Below are 22,100 nucleotides of genomic sequence, written 5' to 3'. Positions count from 1 at the left end.
TTTGGTATGTAATGTTGAAGTGTGCTACTGGATCTATGATTTGAGAAAATAATGCATAGAATTAGAGTTTAAAAGTGGAAAGTTAATGCTCAGTGAAATAAGCCAGGCAGAGAAAGACAAGTATCAAATGATTTCACTCATCTGTGGAGTATAAGAACAAAGCAAAAACTGAAGGAACAAAACAGCAGCAGACTCACAGAACCCAAGAATGGACTAACAGTTACCAAAGGGAAAGGGACTGGGGAGGATGGGTGGGAAGGGATGGATAAGGGGAAAAAAAAGGAGGGCATTATGATTAGCACACATAATGTGTGTGGGGGAGCACCGGAAGGGCTGTACAACACAGAGAAGACAAGTAGTGATTCTACAGCATCTTACTATGCTGATGGACAGTGACTGTAATGGGGTATGTTGGGGGGACTTGGTGATGGAGGGAGTCTAGTAAACATAATGTTCCTCATGTAACTGTAGATTAATGATACCAAAATAAAAAAAAAAGTGGAAATCTATGAATCTTTTAAACATTTTACAAATAGATTGTTTACTTACTGGTCTGCTTTATTAGTTATATAGATAACTGTAATGCTTAAATTTCTAATTTTTGATTTAATGTACAACTTGTAAGTCTTAAAGATAGAGTTTAAGGGAGAATTTTTCATAGAATATTTTAATAAAAATTTATATTCGATATTTGTCAATTTTCTGTATATATCAGATTACCTTGTCTTTTGGGGAAAAGTGGCAGTGGTTAGTAATTTTGTTTTTTCATTTTACATTTAATCCAGAGTTTCACCTGCTTTTCTGACATTTATGTGTGTTTTGTTTTTGCCTTAAGAGAGAGAACATATCTTCAAGCATTCTGTAAATCTTTTTTGTACACCCACTATAGGCAAACCAAACTCTAAAGAAGAAGACCCAGACCCTGCTCTTAGTGCATTCATGATCTAAGAGGGGGACAGATATAGGTGATGATGTAGATAATGGAGGCAGTTTACCAAGAACTAGGGGAATACCAGAGCAGTTGAAATTGAGGGGTGAGGGGCAGGTGGTGTTCAGGAGGAAGATGTGTTTGCTGGACATTCTAGAGTGACAGGATTCCTCTGCCAGGTTAACAGTATGAACAAAGGCAATCTTCATTTTCTACTCCTTAGCAATATATCCTTTTTCTTTTTTTTCTACTGTTAGAATGGGCACGTTTGTTAGGCCTTGGGTTTGTCAGTGACAAAATTATGCCCCTACCAATAAAGACAGCTAAAGTGACCTAAACAACATGGGTATTTATGTATATCTGTTTCATTGTGGTAACACTGTTACTTTGCATGTACTCTGATTGTATTTAAAGTTTCAGATTTCAGTGTGTCTTAGATATTTGATATATTATTGAAGTCAATGATCAGAAAATTTAACTGGGTGTTGAGTGTGTGAATCTCTAAATTGCACAGAATTATATGAAATAGTTGATAATGATACAATTGAGGATGGATATGATATGCCTAGAAATATGGAAAAAATCAATAAGGCAGCTATAGTATAAAAAATAGTCTGCTAATGAGAGAATATTTGAAATTTAAAAGAAGTCCTAGTATCATCTGAACATATGGACATAGATTTCATTCCATGATTATAGATGCAATGTTCTGAGATAGATATAGAAGTAGTTTAGTCTGGTTGACATATTCTCAAGGAGTTTCAAAGATTGTATTTCAAGCTCTTGTTCAGATTAGAAAAGTAATTCAGATGACATGCACAAGTCTGTGAGCCCATTTGATGCAAAACAGGATCGTTGAACACCATCTCTTAACTCTCATTCCTATTTTTGAACATGCTTCTAGATCTTAAAAATCTCTTGAGCAGCAGCTTCTGCTCTCACTGAACCAGGCATCAACCTCTCCTGTTATCTGGATGTTGCTCAGTCCAGTTAATTTGATAATGTCTGAAGTGGAACTACTGATGTGTGCTTGTTCCTCCCCCACTTACTACAGGGCTACTCCCAGGGCCTGCTTCTCTTCTGTGTATTCTGATTAGTAGGTTGAGCAGGGACCGTTTTTCCACATGGAGGGTTTGGGAGGGAGTTGAGGGAGTGGGGTAAATAAATAAAGCCAGAGTGGTCTGTTTAGTATTTTTAACACTGCTCCCTTCCCTGTTTTTCCCATGCCACCTGGGTTCCTAAAAAAAGGAACCCTTTTTCCTGCCTGTATATTTAGGTGTCATTTCTAATCATAATACTTTTTGGAGGCTCTGTAGAAAAAATGAGAATTTTCTCATGGCTCTGGTTTTCAATTTTGTAGTAGCATTCAATGTAACAGCTTTATTGTAATATCTCTTTAATTCATATGAATGTATCTGTGGTCATATAATTAAAGTTTTTGAGGCATCCATTTGGGAATATCTGAATTACTGAGTGTATGGATAACAGAATAGCAAATAACAAAATAGCAAGTAGCAGGGCCTTTTATAAAGTCAGGACTAGATTTGGGTTATTTCAAAGTAGATGAACTTTAAAATAATATAAAATTTCAACAATGCCTAACAGAACTTTTTATGAAGCAAAATTTAATTTGGGGAAAGTGGTCATGAGAAGATGCTTCATCTCCCACTGCAATGCAGAGCAAATGTTAAAAAATCAGTAATTAAAAATACTACTCCCTCTGGAGTTCCAGTCTTCATGGGAAACAGTTGTAGACTCATTCAGTCTCCACACCCATAGCCTGACAGTGGTGATCACGAGAGAAGTGCCACTAAAAACAAAATGGACAACTCCAAAAGCAAAGCAGTGTGGAGTTAGGTAATGTAGGGGCAAGTAGCCCTGCATTTCCCAAATGTATAGCACATCTGGACCAAAATTCCTCTAAAAAAGACGTGTTTTGATACTCTCAACATTTTTGTATTGTAGGAAATAAAATCACCTCTATGGCATACATTGGCCTTTCAGCACATCATTTTGGGTAAATAAAGAATTCAAGCATGGGTTTTTTTAATTAGTGAGTGTTCCTTCTTAATTATAAATGAGATTTTTCTAGTAGCCCTTGGGTGGGGATGTTTCCTTACCTTTTCAGAGGCCCATGTGAAATTGTTTTCCCAGATACATTAATCCAAACAAATTATAAAGTACGTAAAGTACATATTGACCTTAAACTACAGTTTATTTTATCACATGGCCCATTTATCTTCATTTAAAATTTCCATTTCCTGGATCTTTGAGCCAGTGTATTGCTGAGGATAGTTATATTAGGCTCAGAATTCAAATTTTGGTTCTGGTTCTTTCCAGCACTGATCAGTTTTGGGAAGTTATAGATGTATCACTGTCATCACTAAAGATTTGCTTTCCTAACTCTTACATGTGTGTATGAGAAGAGGGAGATTTGAGGAAGCAGAGGGCAGAGAGTGGTAGTAGAGACGGAAACAGGGACAAGCAAGGAGATAGAGACAAAAAATTAAAAGCATCCTGTTACATCTGTATCTGATCTTATTAGTATCTATTCATTTAAAACTGATTATGTGCTGTGTTATATCTCAATAGAATTACCTCGGTTATTTTAACCACTTGTATTTTTACCTTTTGGTATATATCTGTCTTCTTTTCCCAATAACACTAATGTGTTATGTGTATATTTATCTTTATATCCATTAAACTTTTATAGTTGTCATTTTAAAAATTCAGTGTAAATTTGAATGCTTTATCATCCTTGAAAAAAATCACTTTGAGTATCACTGTCCAATGTAGGAACCACTAGTGACATGAGGCAGTTTAAATTTGGGTTTACATTAATTACATAATAAGTAGTTCTTCATTTGCACTAGCCATGCTTCAACTGCTTAGTAGCCACAAATGATTAGTGATGACCATATTAGACACTCAGATATGGTACATTTCTGTCATCCTAAAGTTCTAGTGGAAAATGCTGATCTAGATGTTATCAGGCGATGATGGATTCAGTTAAAATATAATCCATTGAAGTCTTTTTAAGAGAAAGTATTTATTTCAAGTGTATATGTATTTCTGTATGTGTCATACCCTATATGTCAACCCAGTCTTGGAAAACATAGTTTAAGAGAGAGGATTGGACATCAGATTTTGCTAAACAAATGCCTATTCCTAAATTATTAGAAAATAATTTGTTGTCAATTCTTTATTTCCTTTGCACTATTGTTTACTTTATAGACTGTGTGGACAATTCTTTATCATATAGAAAGATATCAAATCCATGCTAATTATCACAGATATCAAGGTGAAGGAGGTGGGGTGGGTATGCAAAGAACATGGGGGGTGGCATTTCTGCAGGGAGGTGTCTCAAAGATGAAGATTTTTCTTTACTTATTTAAGAAACAGAAGTAAAATGTGGAGTAAAAAACATATTCATTTCAAACAACTTCATAGAGATTGGTACAGGGTCCTTTTCTCACCTCATTTCTAAGTGCTGATTAGTGATGTAATGGCCTTTATTATGTACTTAATTTTTCATGACTTTGTGATACAGTTTTTCTTGACATCTTTTCAAGAGGTATGTTTGTTGAATTTACCTACTTTAATATGAGCCTGAACATAGAAGACCCTGAACACTGTATTTTGAAAAAAATAATACATTAAATAAAAAGTGTTATATCTGACAGTTCAAAACTATTAATAATTTAGCTCTTTGTGTCCTTGTTGATACTGAGGTGGAGGCTCAAGATCTCTCAGTTAAAAGTTAAATCCAAACCCAAATCAAAACATTGTCATAAATTTTATCAAACTTCCATGCAGTGAACAATTTGCTGCCTTTGTTTAATGGAGCCTCATCATATGAGAACATATTAGACATAGGCATAACTTGTACTTGATTAATTCTGTTTTTATATTTATTTATATATGTATAAATGATATTTCCTGATGTTTCATTATGGAGGAAAAAAAGCTTTAAACAAAATAAGTTTTTAAAAATTCCTGATACAGGAAGCAAAAAAGCCAGTATAGTTTATAATTGCCTTTTAGAATCTCTGAGTTCCCTCATTACCTGTGATTTAAGCTAAAAATGAGGTAATTATAGATAACATCAGTGTTTATCTGGTTGATCTTGGCACCTGCAGTCCTAATGTTGTAGCTTACCCATATCTGGTGCCACACTTTACAGGCTGATGCTGACATACCTAATTTACACTTCTCATATTCCCATTGATTTTTAAGTTAGATGTTCCTTGTTCTATTTGAATAGTAATTTTATAATCATATCTTTAAAGTGGCAAAAAGGTACATATTCTCTTATATGGAATATTGGACTTATGGAACAGTCCTTTCATTAATTGAAATATTTCACTAATATATTTCTATGCAGATTAAAAAATGTATTATGTCCTTTTTTGCATTTGATAAAGCAAATATAGTTAATAAGATTTTTCATTTACTGGCATGCACTTGAGGATTATAAAATTGTATGAGCCTTTTTGCATCAGGTTCCATTTTCTTACCTTGTACTTCTCACCTTCAAATCCTCTGTCATCTAATTGTGATCTTACCCTGCTTCAGGATGAGAAATGAAAAGATCCCCTTCATTCTGCCCTGGCCTTTAGTTCTACTATTAGTTTAGTGAAGTATCAAAAAAAAAAGATGATCATGTTAACTTGGCTGACCTTGTAAATGACAGTCACCCCAGAGAGCTGCCTCTGTCCTCTCGCGCTCACTGTGTTCCCACAGTGATAATCCCTTCTCTGCTCCACTCAGTTGTTTCATTATTAGTAAAAGACGAAGTAGCTCCTCCTAACCAAGTATTGGAGATTCCCAGTACTAGGCTGTATGTAGTCTCTGAAAGCTTTGTAGTTTGGATTTCTTAAGCTAGCCTCATAGAGACAGTGTTCCTTGTCCAAGTAATGCCTGAAAATGAGGTAGAACCATCATATAAAATATACATATAAAATTATTTTCTCTAGAGACTGTATCATCTTTGGGACAGTGATTCAGGAATTTTCTAATCCAGAATTGCCACATAATTAAGTCATTTATGCATTGTTTAGGTTACAAAAACAAGTTTACTGACTAGTACTAGGTACTGATGAGTTTCATACTAATTTTATGTGCATATCTTGGGAAAATACTATATTAAAACATATTATTAGAAATAGGTATCTCCTTATGATCATTAGCTGTATTCAGTACATATTCTGGTTGATTTCCAGGTTCCCTCCCCCCCAAAAAAATGCAGAAGGCTTAACTACCTAAATAGGTCTTCAAGGAAAGGCACCAACCAATTTCTGCTGCAAAAATTGATTTCATTGACTTAGAAATGATTGCAATGCTCATGGCCGACATTTTTAATCAGTCAGTGTTCTTCACTGAGGAGCACAGAGGTAGGTTCAGAATCCTTCTCAGCACAGTGCTTTCAAGGCAGCCACTAATAATCCATTAACATTGGCAGGAGAAATGAAACCAGCCTCCCAGCCTCTCCCTGCTTTGATGCCGGTTAGGTTTTCAGGGACCCAGTGTCTGCAAGGCAGCGTGGTTGCCACTAGAGGGCACTAATGCTTTGTCCCGAGAGTCCTTGAGGCCCAGGCCTCTAATCTGTTCAGGTGGAGGACTTTGCACACGCAAAGCCCCCAGGGGATTCTTAACCATTCACAGCAGCTGCTCTCTTACCTACTACATCCACCTAGTGAAAACTTGTCCCAATACCCTCGGACTTGAAGTTCAAAAGCTAAAAATCTAAAGAAGATTCTAAGGTCACATTTTTGCCTTGCCTTGTTGCCATAGAGTCTGTGTCCTCTTAAGTCTGGGTACCGTGTTTCCCTGTACTTGTCTTCCATGTTGTTCCAGGAAGATGATTTTCCTAATTATCCTTCCTTTTTTCTCTGGGCAACTGATTTTAATTTTTCTGAGCTTTAGTTTCCTTTTTTATAAAGAAGGGTTAAAAATACACACCCTAGAAGAGTTGTAGTAGAGGTAAAAAGTGGTTCACCTAAATTTATTATAACATAATGGATATTTTTAGCATTTTAATAGCATCATTGCGAGATTTTTTACTACCACAGACACACTGTATCTGTTTTTAGGTAAGTTTAGGTAAGTTTTAGGTAAGTTCCTTTATTTTTGTTAATTAAACTGGAAAATTCCACCACTGACTTCTCAAGACTTCTTTTCTTCTGCCATATCTTGCCTGCTTTCAGAAGTAGTCCACCATTCATATTTGAGGTTGCAGAAAACTTCAATTTTGGTGTCCCTCCTCTCGAAAGGCTAAATTCTTCAACATTTTGAATGCTATGGACTGTTTAACCTTGGACAGTTCAGTACTTGGGGTAGAATTTCAGTTTCTATTTTCTACCCTGAGTTTTAATTTTTAGGTATAAAGCTATTTCTCCCCACCAGAGTGCTTTGCTTTAATACATTATTGTTGGTCCACATATTCATATACTCTCTTAACTTAATGCTGTTTAAAAGTATCTCTGAGTGCTAAGCACATACTAGGCACTAAATAATGTTTATTATGTTTACTCTGTATCACAGTTTATTAATGAAACACTATTCCATGTAAAAGAAAGACAATTAATAGATTATTTTGTATCCTTTATGTTCCTCTGTTGTGGCTCCTGGTCAGTTTGAGATAGTGTGCCTTAATTGGAAGGATAAGTACTCATGAATACATTTAAAGGATTGTGAACTTCAGAGATAATGTTTGCATTTCACATGCCTCAGTCTCCTTTCTCTTTCCCAACACTGTAGTCAAGGCACAAGGTCTAATTTAAGCTAACAAATAATTATCCTTCATTACGTAAGTAGTGTGTAACTTAACCTTAAAAGGCTGCAGGACATGGCGAGATGGCAGTGAACCCAGCCACTGGCTATGTCTCTCTTCACAGGCCTCGGTACCTTGGCAGAGGCCCGGGAGTCATTGCCTCATACTTCTCATCTGGAACATACTGGTGTTTTCAGGCCATGGAATTGCAGGGTCTCTCACAAATTATGATTCCTTTTGGATTCAGAATGCATTTGAAATCTTTTCGTTTTGTTCATAGACCACAAGCTATTTAAAAATTTTTACTTTTCCTGAGATGTACTCCTATGATGTTTCTATGTAGTTATTGCTGATCTCATCTCTGAGTATTACCAAAACTGGATAAAAACAAAACTTGAACAAAGTGTGACATGGATAGTATATGTGAAATTGTTGGAAGATAGAGAATGTATTTAAAATATTATAGGTAATACTAATGGACTAAAAGTGATTAAAAGAAAAAACTTCAAGATTTCAGTGAACATTCTTTGATGTTGGACTGGCTAAGAATTACTTAAGCATGAAAACAGTGGAAAGAGCATAAAGAGAAAATAGTGTTGGGTTTAAATTATACAGAAATTTAAAAGCTTCAGTGTGTTGAAAATCAAAATATCAAAGTAATTGGTTTAAACACACACACACACACACACACACACACACATATGGCAGGCAAAGAGGCAATGTCTTCAATGTATCAGAAACTCTCTTAGACCAATAATAAGGCAAGTAAAACTAAAAGCATGTTAAAATTGTTATTAATAATATTAACTTAAGTGTTATGCTGGATGTCCTTCTGAGGGCTTCTCATATTTTTTAATCCTCATAATAATTCCTTGAATTAGATGCTATTATTACTATTCCATTTTACAAATGAGGAAACAGAGGCACAGGGAGGTTAAGTAAGTTGCCCATGCTTGCTTAGCTAGTTAAGTAGCTAGTTAAATTGTGTACTGTTTTCTGAATGCATGGCTGTCCTTGATCCCAGGAGTGCGGCTCTGATATCCCTTCTCTTAACCATTATCCTATACTGTTTAAAATAAACAAAGGACAGTACATATACACATGGACTATTACTCAACCCTAAAAAGAAGGAAACCTTGCCATTTGTGACATGGATGGACCTAGAGGACATCATGCTAAGTAAGATAAACCAGGCAGAGAAAGACAAATACCATACAATTTCACTTAACATGTGGAATCTAAAACCAGCTAAACAATAATAGACCCACAAATATAGACAACAGGCTTATTGGTTACCATAAGGAGTGGGGTGTAGGAATAGGTGAAATAGGTGAAGGGGATAAAGAAGTACAAGCTACAAATTGTAAAATAAGTCAAAGGAATGAAAGTAAAACATAGAGAACATAACCAATAATATTGTAATATCTTGGTATGGCAATGGGATAACTATGCTTATTGTGGAAAGCATTTAGTAATGTATGTAATTATTGAGTCACTGTGTTGTACATTGAGACCATGTAATATTGTATATCAACTTTATCCCAAAAAATATATATATAGGCAAAGCAAAGGACAAGAAAGTTCTAAACAAGAAGAAATTAAAATGACCCAAAGCTTGAGAATTTTTCATTTTCTGCACAAATTAAAATAAATTTTAATTATTGCGCAAATTAAATAAAATACAAATAAAATGTTTTCTCTCATGTTGGAGTGATGAGAATAAGAAATTTTCATGAAGTGATTTCTTCCAGTGTGTTCCTTTCAGCACACATAGCCACAGGCCCCACTGGCAGAAGGCTTGGTGTGATTGGGGGTCAGTGCCACAGGGCTGTGGCTGGAAGTTCCTGTGCCGTTGCCTTGGTCATGCTCTGAAAACCTCTGTGGATATGCTGCCTGCTCCAGTGTCAGGTTTCTGGGCTTGAGGTGTGCACTTGGTTAGATTACTGGATCTCAGCATAGTGTGGAAGGCTGGCCTTTCTCAAAATGAGTAGGGAGTGACTGGTGGCCACCACCTGCTTCTTAGAGAAGGATGATTGAGGGTTTTAGAGGCTTTCTTTTGAATAAATGTCTCTGAAGAGATTGCCAGGGTTCCAACTTTGGTAATAAATTTCAAATTATAAGTTTATTGTAGCATTATGAAATCTGAGAGAAATTTCATAAAGCCGCACTCAATAGCCTTAACTGTTGGCAAATGACTACTGATGTGCAGTTTGGTACAAGATGCAGGGAAGATAGGTCTCCTTCCTTTATTCAAACTCAGTAAATGGTTTGGGACAATTAATTTCCAATTGTTTCCCAGTAGAGCAGATTTACTTGTATGTTAATGAGGCACAGGTGTTAAGCCCCTGGTGTCTGCGTGCCTGGGAGGCATATTTCAGTTGTTTCTCTGCTCAGCCATAGGTACTGCAAGGTACTCAAGCTTGCCTTTAACAGTTTTTACAGTGAGGCTTTTTAATTTTTTAATTTTTTTTTCAAAGTTGCCTGCACCTGTTAAAATTTTAAAACTGATCATGTAGAAAGAAGTTGCAGAGATTTCAAAGTAAATAGCACTAAAAGTTAAAGAATATTATACTTAACTGCCCAGCCTGACATTAAAGAGAAATGGGTTCATTTCAACAGATATTTCATGTGAGAAGCCAGTATAATCAACAGAATGCTTTTTTTGTTGTGTATTTTTGGAGCAGGTAGATCTTTGTCAAGGACTAAAGCGGTAATATACTTAAATTATTATTCTTTTTTTATTTATTCATTGAACTGCATTACCAACATTTTAGAGGAAATGGAATAACCTCTATAGACATTAGAAATTTAAGTAGCTGGCATAATTATAGCAATCTACATATTCATTAAATTTACAGAAGGACTCTGTCCAAAAAGACAGCCATGCGTTCAGAAACAGTACACAACTAAATATATACATTTTAAAAGTTGCATTTCTTAGACTTATTTAAAATTAATTTCCTGTAGCATTCCTCTCCAAGCAGAAGAATTTTTACAAAAGGATTCCCATGCTTTGGTTTCTTGCATATAGGAAAGAATGGGAAGAACTATTTGTAAACAACAATTACTTGACGACAATAAGGCAGAAGGGGATTAATGGGCAGCTGAGAAGCAGCAGATTTCGAAGCATTTGCTGGAAGGTAAGAAGAAAATATTTATTTACAGTTTGTGGTTGCAGTATATCAACACATTACCTGATGCCCTGGAAGATTACCCATGCAGGGGATCACTGAGTTTTCTAAGAGACTTCACTCACTGTATTTTTGGCCATCCGTGTTTATCTTTCATAGGACATTTGCCAATAAGATTGAACCACCTTAATCTGAATAACTGATGATGGTAAAGGAGCCATTTGAAATAACTGTCTCTTCATTTCATTTGATGGTGCAGAATTCAGAGCAACACCTTTCCACTTCCCATAGGCTTTTGCAGAAATCCTTTTAGCTGCTGGGCAGAAGTAGAGGGGGATTAGCATTGAGGTTCCTATCAGATAAGTGCCGGCAGTTAGTCATCCTCCGTTTTTGCTTCAGAAATAGCAAGTGGGAAAGATCTGTCATATTTCTGTATCTACAAACACAAAGTGAAGGGTAGCAAGAAGGAAAAATGGAAGGAAAGTAGGTAAGTCTCCTTCCAAGAGAGAGGGCCACTGGTTACCAAAACTGCAGTAGTAATCTGCAGTTATCTTTTTAATTGCTTAGAAATATTATTCCCTTTTTGGTCTCTAAAAATAAGTTAATATAGGTTTAAAACTCATTTCTAAAATGAATTCTATTGAAAGGTATTTAGGGTTTATCTGCATAAATTGAGCATATAGAGTCTGCAAGTAAAGCCAATAGGAAACACGTAATGTATTAGACAGTTTTAGATTTAATAATTTAAATTTAATAATTAAAATACATTTTTCTTCTGTTAGAGACAGGAGGTAAAGGCAGGAGACCTACTGCTAGAATATTTGTGTACAAATATTTGTGCCCACCCCCATTCCTTGTTGTTTAACTTTTAGTATCCTTTGTTAGCTAAAAATAAACTCAAATCCAGATTTACTTTAGTGTTGTATTAAAGTAAATTAAATCAAATTTGTCTTTTTAAGAATGCTTGTTATTTTCATAAGCTGACTACCAGTTGTGAATTGCATTTTCTGCTGTAAAAGGAATGGCTTCATTTCTCAGGCTGTGCCCTCAAGATTGTTCTTCTTTGCCCTTTATCTGCTTGTTTTAAGATAAATCTTAAACCTTGAAATTACTAATTGGACCTTGTGCCTCTTAATACTCCCATCATCCCTGTTAATATAAGACTACAAAATGGGAGTTATACTTGAACCTCAATGAATTTTTCTTGTTCATATAAATCTAAAGGGGAAGTTGATCCCTAAATCTAAAGGTGAAGTTGATTCCATTTTGTGATGTAGCTTTTGTGATCATGTTTTTTGGCCTTTGTTCACTTTTGGAATTGTCCAAATATATATTTCTTAAATATCCCCAAATGCAATTCATTGAGAATTGGAATGATAGAAATATGAGAAACCAAATATGAATATCATTAAATTTTCAGGTGATTCTATTTGTCAGAGTTTCACATTTTAGTTATGGTTTTTACAAGAAGTTTCCTTTTTTTTTTTTTACAGCTATTTCTTTGTGTGCTTCCTCAAGATAAAAGTCAGTGGATAACTAGAACTGAAGAATTAAGAGCATGGTATAGCAGCGTTAAAGAAATAGTGAGTTGTACTTTAATGAATGTAATTGTTTTCTTATGCTTGCTTTAAAGTCCGGTTGCCTCTAATCCTTGCGTGTCTTCTTTCTTTCTTTACCAGCACATCACAAACCCAAGAAAGGTTGTTGGCCAGCAAGACTTGATGATAAATAATCCCCTTTCACAGGATGAAGGGGTAAAGTTCATTTTTATTTATGTCTCCACCTCTTTCAAGAACCTACTTATGAGATTAGTTATCAATCACCATGAAGGCTGTGTTATTTCATGCCAACTTTTTTTTTTTCAATTTCCCATACTATACCACCTAAAACCTTATGGGAATTATTCCATGCTATGTGCATACTGTGTTGTGGGGAAGTTTATGATCTATTTCTATGTAATGGCACTATAGAGAAGTCACAGGAGTCTGTAAGAATTAAGGACAAAAAAAGAGCAAAGCGATGAGTATAGGACTGTTTTTATCAAGGTGCAGTGGGAAGGCTGAAGCAAGCCTCCCTTTATCATAAAAACAGAGAAGGACTCACTTGTTAGGACTGATTCCCAGGAAAATAGTAACTGCAGTGAGTCTGTGAAGAAGTTCATGCTTATCTCCACTCACATTCTAGTGAAGCCTGGGAAAAATTACTACTTTAAAAGTATTGTATAACTTCTTCAGTTGCTGCTTTAATTCCTATTTCACAGCTAACATAAATTTTTTCCAGTTAATATATTTGTATTTCTTTTTCCTAATATACATAATTATTTTAATATAGTCTATGGTATAGCAGCATAAAAAATTGCCAAGTAATTTTTAAAACGTTACTTAAATTCACTTTCAAAAAGTTCATAAAAATCTATCTCATTATAAAACCAAACTTGTAGAAAACATTACATATCTTTCTTAGTACATTGGGAATTCATGTCAGGTTCAAGTTGGGACCAGTTGATTTATGGCCCTGCTGTAATCCAGACAGACCTTTTTGTTGTTGTAGAGGTACCAGCAGGGTGTATAGCAGTAAAACTAAAAGCATCATTCACTTTATATATATACATACATATATATATATATATATATATATAAATATATAAAATAGAAAAATTTTAAATATATACAGTAATATCACTGGAAAAACTGATGTTAGAATAAGGATGTGTTCCTGGGATTAAGTTATATTTTAATAAAAATTAATACAATTTCAGTTTTCCTACCTGCAATGTGAAATGATGTCAGAGAAGTATGAATTTATCATTTAGATTATTAAATTGAGATCACAAAAGTCAAGCAAAGGTGTGAGATTATTTTAAATAGATTGTTCTCCTTATTACAGAGTCTTTGGAACAAATTCTTCCAAGATAAAGAACTTCGATCAATGATTGAACAGGATGTCAGAAGAACGTATGTAGAACTATTTACAAGTTACTTTCAATAATTCAAATTGCTATTACTGCATTGGAATTTTAGAATACAGAATCCTTTGAGGAACCTTAACTGAATTCAGTATTCTCTTTTTGTTAATAATAAAGTTATTTTGGCCACAATCTGATAAAAACAATTACTTTCTATTATTAAAATATAGGTTCCTGTGTTCCCCTTTTCAAAATAAATTATTATAATCATAATATTAACAATCTTAATCAGTTTTCAATTTTCAACAATTATTTGAAGTCATGTGCTTCTGATTAAGGTTATGTAGTCAGAATATTGGTATTTCTGGAAAAAATTATCTGTTGCTTTACACCTTTGAATCTTTTCCTAACCAAATTACTTTTTAAATACAGCTGTTATTTTTGCCCTCCTAATTTCTCTCCCTCTTAAAGCCATTCAGGTTGGCGAACAACCTCTTCTCTCAATCTGCACAGTGTTTACCATGTGAAAGACTAATTCCTTATTTAGCACATAGTTTATATCCATAACTTTTATATATTATACTGCATCTTTCTGGATCGTGGAATTTGTGTAGGAAGATCCCAGGGTAAGTTCTAACAACATATGCTATATAATATTGGGCAAATTACTTTCATTGAACACGTTTCCCCTTTAGTGTCCTTTTCTGTGCAATGGGGATAATAGTAACCACCTTACAGGGTTATTATAGATTAATGAGTACATGGTGTACTAGTAGTAAATTAGGTATGTTTATACATTAAACTGGAAACAATCCCATAAATTTTAATAAATGTTATCTAATCACTGTAATCTAGTATGAGCCTGGCACAGGCAGAGTCGCACGTCTCTTGTGCCATCTTCCAGGTCCTTCTGCTACCTTGCCCTTCTGCCCCACTTCTATCTCAGCACCTGCTAGATCTTTTCCAGTGTCAAAGCTTCTGGCTCTCTGCCATTCATCTCTTTCCAGGTCTCAAGCATGGAATAATGAGTTGACATGGACTGCTGTTAAGTTTATGCTACATACTTAACAAATGAAATTTTCTATTTTCAAATGAAAACAATTCAGAAGAATCATGGAATAATTCAGAGTTAAGCTAAAATGTAGTGATTGGCCTTGGTAGTGGTTTGTGGGTGGGAGGTACGGGACCATTTGATGAGCCTGAGTTATCCATTTAACCCAGGAGAAACCAATCACAGGGAGACCACTCTCTGCGGTATCAGGTGGTGGTGCTCGGTCTCTCTAGTGTGCAGTTTCAGAAGTAGAATATCACTGTATTGGTGCATGGGAGGCACTCAATAATTATTTTTTGAATAAAACAAATGAATTGCCTCACCATCATTTAAGTAACTAGGAAATCAGTGGCAGTAAAACAGTCCTCATAAAATCGAAAGGCACAGTGTATATTGCTAGCCAAGCAGGAAAGGTATCTCTTTAAAAAAAAAAAAATGCCACACAGCATTCTTAGCAAAATTGGGGGTTTCAGCTTGAAGTGGCTGGGAAGAAGGATTATAATCAAGCTCTCTACTGTTATAAAATGAAAATGGAAGCACCATGGCACTGGGGCAGAGTCACACATTCAGAGGCCATATGGGCCAGATTGTTTAATAGAAATAGCAAATAAGAGAAGGGGGGAATTGAACTTAACATGGCCAAACCAAATAGGGAGTGGCCTGTTCTCTCAGAGCCTGTTCATCATTTTAGTTACTTAGCTCAAATATTTCTGCCTTGCTGTATGACAGAGTATATTCTTTTAACTATTTGGTTTTACATTTTCTATTTTTCTTATGAAAATGCATATGTGTTTGTGTATGTGTATATAACATATGTCTATAGCTAATTTATTTTCTTAAAATTGGCTCCTCTTGTACATTTTAATTAAGCTGGCAAATTTGAGAACAAGGGAAGGCAGCTAGGAACCCTTCTAGTTCATGACCTAGATAGGGAGGTTGCATATCTGCTTCCCCAGAAGGTTCTTCCATGGCTCTGTCCACATTTAGAGTAAGAATTTCACCACCACTGTATAAATTTTGTAGCAGTATAACTTAGCTTGTAAGGTAAGACTGTCAGTCTTATTTTAAAGCCACCAAATTGCCTAATCATAAAAGCTGAGTAGTTTGAATAATTTTACTACTTTAGGTAATACATTTTATTTATAAGGTACTACTGATCTAAAATACATGGTTTTCAGTGCAGTTCGTAAAGCAGCTTATTATGCTAGGAGAAGAAAGAAGTTGAGCTCAGTAAGCATTACACAGTGATAACTCACTAGCATTATGGTAAGAATTTTGGTGTTTTAAGTGTATGTTTATTGACTGTCTACCATATTACAGGCCTGTGCTTTACATTAGGGGGACATGGTGAATAAGACAGACACAGTCCTGCCATTACAGGATGTACATTTGTGAGTGGGGGGGTGAGACAATGAGTATATATAGGTTAAGAGGATAATTGGAGAGGGTGGCAATCACCGTGAAGAAATAAAGCAAGATAATAGGAAAGCTAGAGGAATGATGGCTTTCGGAACAGTGATCAGAAAAGGCATCTCTAGAAGATGATAATTGAGCAGAGATGTGAAAAAAAATTTAGAAGCCAACCATGCAAAGGTCTGGTGGAAATATGTTGCAGCAGTGGGAGCCGCTGGTGCAAAGTCCATCAGTGAAAATGAGCTCCGTATCTAGAGGAACAAAAGGCAAACAGAGCTGGAGGCAAGTGATGTAAGTAGGGAAACCTGAGAGAAGGGCAAATGCCAGATACTTGCTCCTGCCAACCCCAGTGGGAGCTGGGATTCCATTTCGGTTGTAATGGGAAGCCACTGAAGGATGCTGAGCAAAGGTGTGATTTCTAGCAAGGTAATATGGCTGCTGTGCAATGGGGGAAAATAGAAGCTGAACAAACAGCAAGAGTCTGCTGCAGTATTCCAGTGAGGTGATGCTCATGACCTAGACTGAGGTGCAACTGCAAAGACAGTTGGAGTAGATGGGCTGAGGATGTACACTACATACTTTTACATCTGTGATTTCTGCTCTGTTTCAGGTCCTTTTCTGCTTCCTACCTGGAGTCTCTTGTTTCATCCTTCTCTTTAGATCTGTTACCTTTCTCTTCAATAATCCATGTGTTACAGCACTGTTTGCTCAAAGCACATTTCTAGTCCTGCTGCTAGCCTAAATCCAGAAACTTCTGTGACTGTGGTCTGCTAGAAAATGGACTTATCCATACTCCCTAACACACATGTTCCCTTTTATGGTTTTCCAATTTCCTGTTACTAATTTCTAGCTTAATTCCATTGTGGTCTAAGAACATTATATGAAAAAAAAAAAAAGAACATTATATGATTTCTGTTCTGTCCAATTTGTTAACTTGTGTTTTATGATCCAGAACGTGGTCTATCTTGGTTAATATTGCATGGGAGCTTGAAAATAATGTATATTCTGCTGTTTCAGGTTGAAGTAGTGTATAAATGTCAGTGATGTCCAGTTGATTGATGATGATGTTGAGTTCAACTACATAGGCAACATATAGTTGAGTCTTATTTTATGATTCACACTGACGATTTCTGCTTTTCATTGGTGCACTTAGGTCATTAACACTCAAACTGATTATTGATATAGTTGGATTATTATCTACCATATTTGTTACTTTTTTATATTTGTTGACCTTGTTTTTCCTATTTTTTTCTCCTACTATTTTTCCACCTTTTTTAGTTTGAGCATTTTGTATGATTCCATTTTCTCTCCTTTCTTAGCATGTCAGTTATACTTCTTTTACTTTTTTTAATGGTTGTCCTAGAATTTGCAATATACATTTTAGCTAATCCAAATATATTTTCAGATAACACTGTACGTACCTCACAGTGTAAGTACCTGGTAACAAAAAAATTCTAATTCCTCCCTTCAGTTCTTTCTGTCATTCTTGTCATTCATTTCCCTGAATGTAAGTGAATAGAAAAAAAATATATATATATAAGCATATAGATACATTTATATGTATATATACACACATATAAGCCTACATATTTGAATACGGTATTATTTTGAGGATATTTATCTTCTATATCAAAAGTAAGAAAATTAAATGGCTTTTTTACCTGAATTTATTCCTTCTATGCTCTTCTTCTATGTAGATCTGAGTTTCTGAGCTTATATTATTTTTCTTTTCTCTGAATAACTTTTTAAATCATTATTGTGAGGCAGGTCTATTGATAAATACCCTCAATTTTTGTTTGTACGAAAAAATATGTTTCACCCTCACTTTCAAAGAAAAACTTCACAGGGTACAGAATTCTAGGTTGATGGTTTTCCTCTCAACACTTTAAATACTTCACTCCACTCTCTTCTTGCCTGCTTGGTTTCTGATAAGTTGGATGTGATTCTTTCTTTGTTCCTGTATCAGTAGGGTGTTTTTTCCTGTGTAAGGACTTTATTTTCTGTTGTTTGAAGATGATATGCCTCAGTATAGTATTTTAGGGTATTTATCTTGCTCCCTGTTATCTTTGAATCTGTGATTTGATATCTGACATTAATTTGGGGAGATTCTCCGTCGTTCTTGTTTCTGATATTTCTTCTGCTCCTTTCTTTCTTTCCTTTCCCCCTGCTATTCTCATCACTTACGTTACACTGTCTGTAGTTGTCCCACAGTCCTTGAACTTTCTGTTCTGTTTTTTTTTTTTCAGTCTTTGTTCTCAGTGCTTTTAGATTTTTAGGATTCTGTTGATACATCCTCAAGCACAAGACTCTTCTTCCGCTGTGTCCAGTCAACTAATAAGCCCATCAAAGGCATTCTTCATTTCTGTTAGTTTTTTTATCCCTAGCATTTCTTTTTGTTATTTCTTAGGATTTTTGTCTCTTTGCTTATATCACCTATCTGTTCTTACATACTGTCTACTTTATCCATTAAAGCCATTAGTGTATTAATCCTAGTTATTGTAAATTCCTAATCTCATAATTCCAACATTCCTGCCATGTCTGATTCTGATATTTGCTCTCTCTTCAAGTAGTGTTTTTTTTTGCCTTTTGATATGTCTTCTAATTTTTTCCTGAGAGTCAGACATGATGTTCTGGGTAAAAGGAACTGCTATAAATAGGCTTTTAGTAGGTAATTAATGTGGTGGTGAGGTGTGTGAGGAGGGGACATGTTCTACAGTCCTATGATTAGGGAGCTTTTACCCCTGGACTGTGACCTTCACGAGGGTTTCCCAGCACCTCACCTACCCGCTGGTGGAATAGCATGGCCAGAGGGGGCTGGGGTTGGGGCAGGTGAGGTTAACTGGTTTCCCCTGAGGGTGTTGTCCTTAAGCACTGAGTGCTCTGGTGCCTTTAAAATTCTTTTCCCTCCTGCTGGAAGTGTAGGGGAGTTTTCTCTGATATTAATGTAAGAACCTGGTTGAGCTCCTGGAAGTGAACCTCACACTCTTGTGGGGGCCCTTCTGTGACAGGTCCCTCTGGAGTCTTTTAACTCTCTGACTTGTCCACACTGAGCTTCTGACAGTTTGTCAGTTCATGCTCCTGTTTTCCTGACCCAGCTCTGGTCCCGTGGAGGTTTCTGCTCTTGAGTCCCAGCCCTAGGAAGCTGTGGCTTCCTGTGCTTGCTGGTCTGTCTCTCCAATCTTGAGGGGTAGCAGTTTGCTCTGTTTTCTCCTCTTTTATGAACCCAAGAAGAGTGGTTGATTTTCCAGTCTGCTCAGCTGTTTACTTGCCAGGATGGAGTAGAGTCCTCCAAGCTCCTTATGTGTAGAACTGGCACCTGCCGTCCCAGTCCCTCCACAGTCCCCATTAGACCAGTGCCCTGCCATTATACCCTGAGCACATTTTGCCTTTACATTTTTCATGGTTGGCATGACGGTTACTGGTAGACACCAGAACAGGGTTCTTGATCCTTGTCTTCACATATTAAAAGAAGTTAACAGAGATATAAGAATATGCAAGCAAGCAGTGTACATTATTAAAGAAGTGAGGAAACAAACACCCTGATAGACCAAGGTGGGCTGGTCAAGAGTGTGTCAGCACCGAGAAGAATCAGGGTAGCTCCTATTATGGGAAGTAAAAATGCTTATTCATATTAGGTCACCTAGCATGAGTAGAAGGGTTTCAGTCAGCACATGCACATACATACATGTGGATTAGATACATACATGTATGTTGCAACACCATCTCATGTAGCATCAGCATATAAAATCTCCTCCCAGGAATGGGAAATTTAGCACTATAAGGAGGAAAGGGCAACTGTCAGACACCAAATTGTCTATCTACCCATGTCACAAGTTGTTTGTGTCTTGGTCCATTGATTATCTGACCGAGGGATCTCTAATCCTAGGACAGTGTGGCTATAAAACATGTTAAAACAACAGATTGACATGAAAAATAAGATGTGCTACATCCTAACAGAGCCAGTGGTCGGAGTCACAAGATGCTCTGTCAGGACTTGGGTATGTGGTCTTGGACCGGTCACTCCTTTTTTTCTTTTTTTTCCTACCTGTCTCTTTACTAGGCCTCTTCTCTGCTAAAGTGCTACTCTCCCCCTCCATTCCCTGTCAGATTCCCAAGAATCCATACTTAGAGGCCTGAGTTCATCACACCCTGTTTATGAAGCATTTTCTAATCTCCTATAATTGGAAATACTATGCCTATTCTATGTTCTAGTAGAATTTTCTTAATAACTTTTTGATGATACTACTTAATTTTGTTTGGTTTTATATTTATTTAGACCTGCCAGTGTATTCAATCTGCCAATGTAGTCAATATACTTATATCAATCTCAGGGTGCCAGGCCCTGAAGATGCCAAGATATATATGGCATGGACTCTTTAGAAGCTCAAAGTCTAGTAGAGAAAGCAGCCAAAAAAAAGCTACCCAGTGCAAGGTAATGAGGTGCTGTAGTAGGAACAGCGTGCGCAGGGCTCTGGTCAGTCCAGGTGCCATCCCTCAGGCCCCCAGGTGAGTCCCTGGAGGGCATGGATCTAATCTTGTTTTTGTCTCATTACACAGAGGCAAGTTGATTGTTAATAAATGCTCATTGATTATGAATCTTATCACTAATGATCAGTTTTATTCAACTTTAGTAGTAACAATCCCTAACATTTTTAGTCTTCAGAGGCATAAGCACACTAAAAAAATACTGTTAACAGTTTTCTAGTCTGAGTTTCAGCAAGATAATTTCATCTCATAAATTGTGTTGTTGCCATCATTTTTGAATTTATTTGATCTGAATATGTCACGGTATTAAATATTATCTCTTTCAATGAATTTTAATATTCTTTTATTCTGCTAAACCTTTTTGCCTTAAAGGGTTTTGTATTCATTTCAATTAATTGTTCCTTATCTCAACCTAATGAGGTTGTTACTGTTCTCATTTTTATTACTGAAAAAACATAATCAAAAGGTAAATCAAGGAGCTTCTAGTTTATAGCATTTCTAATTAAGATCTTGAATCGTCCATTCTGAACCAATTTTTCCTTGCCTCAAAGTCTGCAACATTAATTGAAATTCAGTATTATTTAAAATGATGGGAAATAGTTCAGAATAAAATACCATTTCCATATTAAATGCCAAAAAAGTCTGTTATTTGGTCTATCAAGGTCTAGTCTGAAAGTGTATTTATAGTATCTGTAACATCATTTGCCAGTTAACATATTTATAAGCTATTGTCAAATAGTACCACTTTTTCTCTAGATATGTTCTCACCCTCTCTTGAATTAAATGATTAAAGTTCTTTAGCTTACTTCTGTCATTGTAACTTTGACTATTTAAAAGTTTATCTGATTGCCTGTTGGTTAGGTTAGTTATCATCCTTAGTGTTTGGTCTTTTATGTTACTGGTTATTGTAGGATTATTGCTCTTAGCACTTCAAGCAGCTCATTCATCAATTAATTAACTTTTCTCCTACTTGAATCTCCATGATATGGTTATATCTTTAAAGACTCAACTTTCTCATTTTAATGCTGCCTTTTCTTCATAGTTTGCTTGTGGGCCAAGCTTTAGTATAACCTATTTAAGCAAACTTGTAATTTGATATTTTGTGGATCCATTTATAATTACTCTTACTAATATTTTCTCTTAGAACTGTCTAGTTTGACAGCCACCAGGCACATGTTGCTATTTAAATTAACAATAAGTAAAATTTTAAATTACATTTTTATTCACAATAGCCACATTTCAAGTGCTAAAATGTTTTATTGGACAATTCTGTATACATCATTGTTATATTTTTGTATAGTATATATGAATTTCTACAATTTATTTTTTACTCATAGTGAACTTCTAGATATGGCCTATATTTACTTTTATTTCCTTTCTTTGTCCTATGAAGCCTACATGAATTTTGATAATGT

General features: G+C 35.6%; 1 protein-coding gene across 7 annotated transcripts in view; it reads left to right on the top strand.

Annotated features, from left to right (window-relative positions):
• TBC1D5 (TBC1 domain family member 5) overlaps positions 1-22,100 on the top strand; it is a 642,656-nt gene that overhangs the window by 346,810 nt on the left and 273,746 nt on the right. For all 7 annotated transcript variants that reach the window (XM_073223289.1, XM_073223292.1, XM_036996277.2 and 4 more), the window contains 4 exons: positions 10,732-10,840; positions 12,325-12,414; positions 12,511-12,585; positions 13,718-13,785. In XM_073223289.1, coding sequence (XP_073079390.1) covers positions 10,732-10,840; positions 12,325-12,414; positions 12,511-12,585; positions 13,718-13,785 — 342 coding nt within the window. The remainder of the gene's footprint in view (positions 1-10,731; positions 10,841-12,324; positions 12,415-12,510; positions 12,586-13,717; positions 13,786-22,100) is intronic.

Source organism: Manis javanica, chromosome 15 (assembly GCF_040802235.1).
Source record: "Manis javanica isolate MJ-LG chromosome 15, MJ_LKY, whole genome shotgun sequence".
NCBI classification, from domain to species: Eukaryota; Metazoa; Chordata; class Mammalia; order Pholidota; family Manidae; genus Manis; species Manis javanica.
The sequence above is the reverse complement of the archived record's forward strand: the minus strand, read 5'-3'. Positions and strand labels throughout refer to the sequence as shown.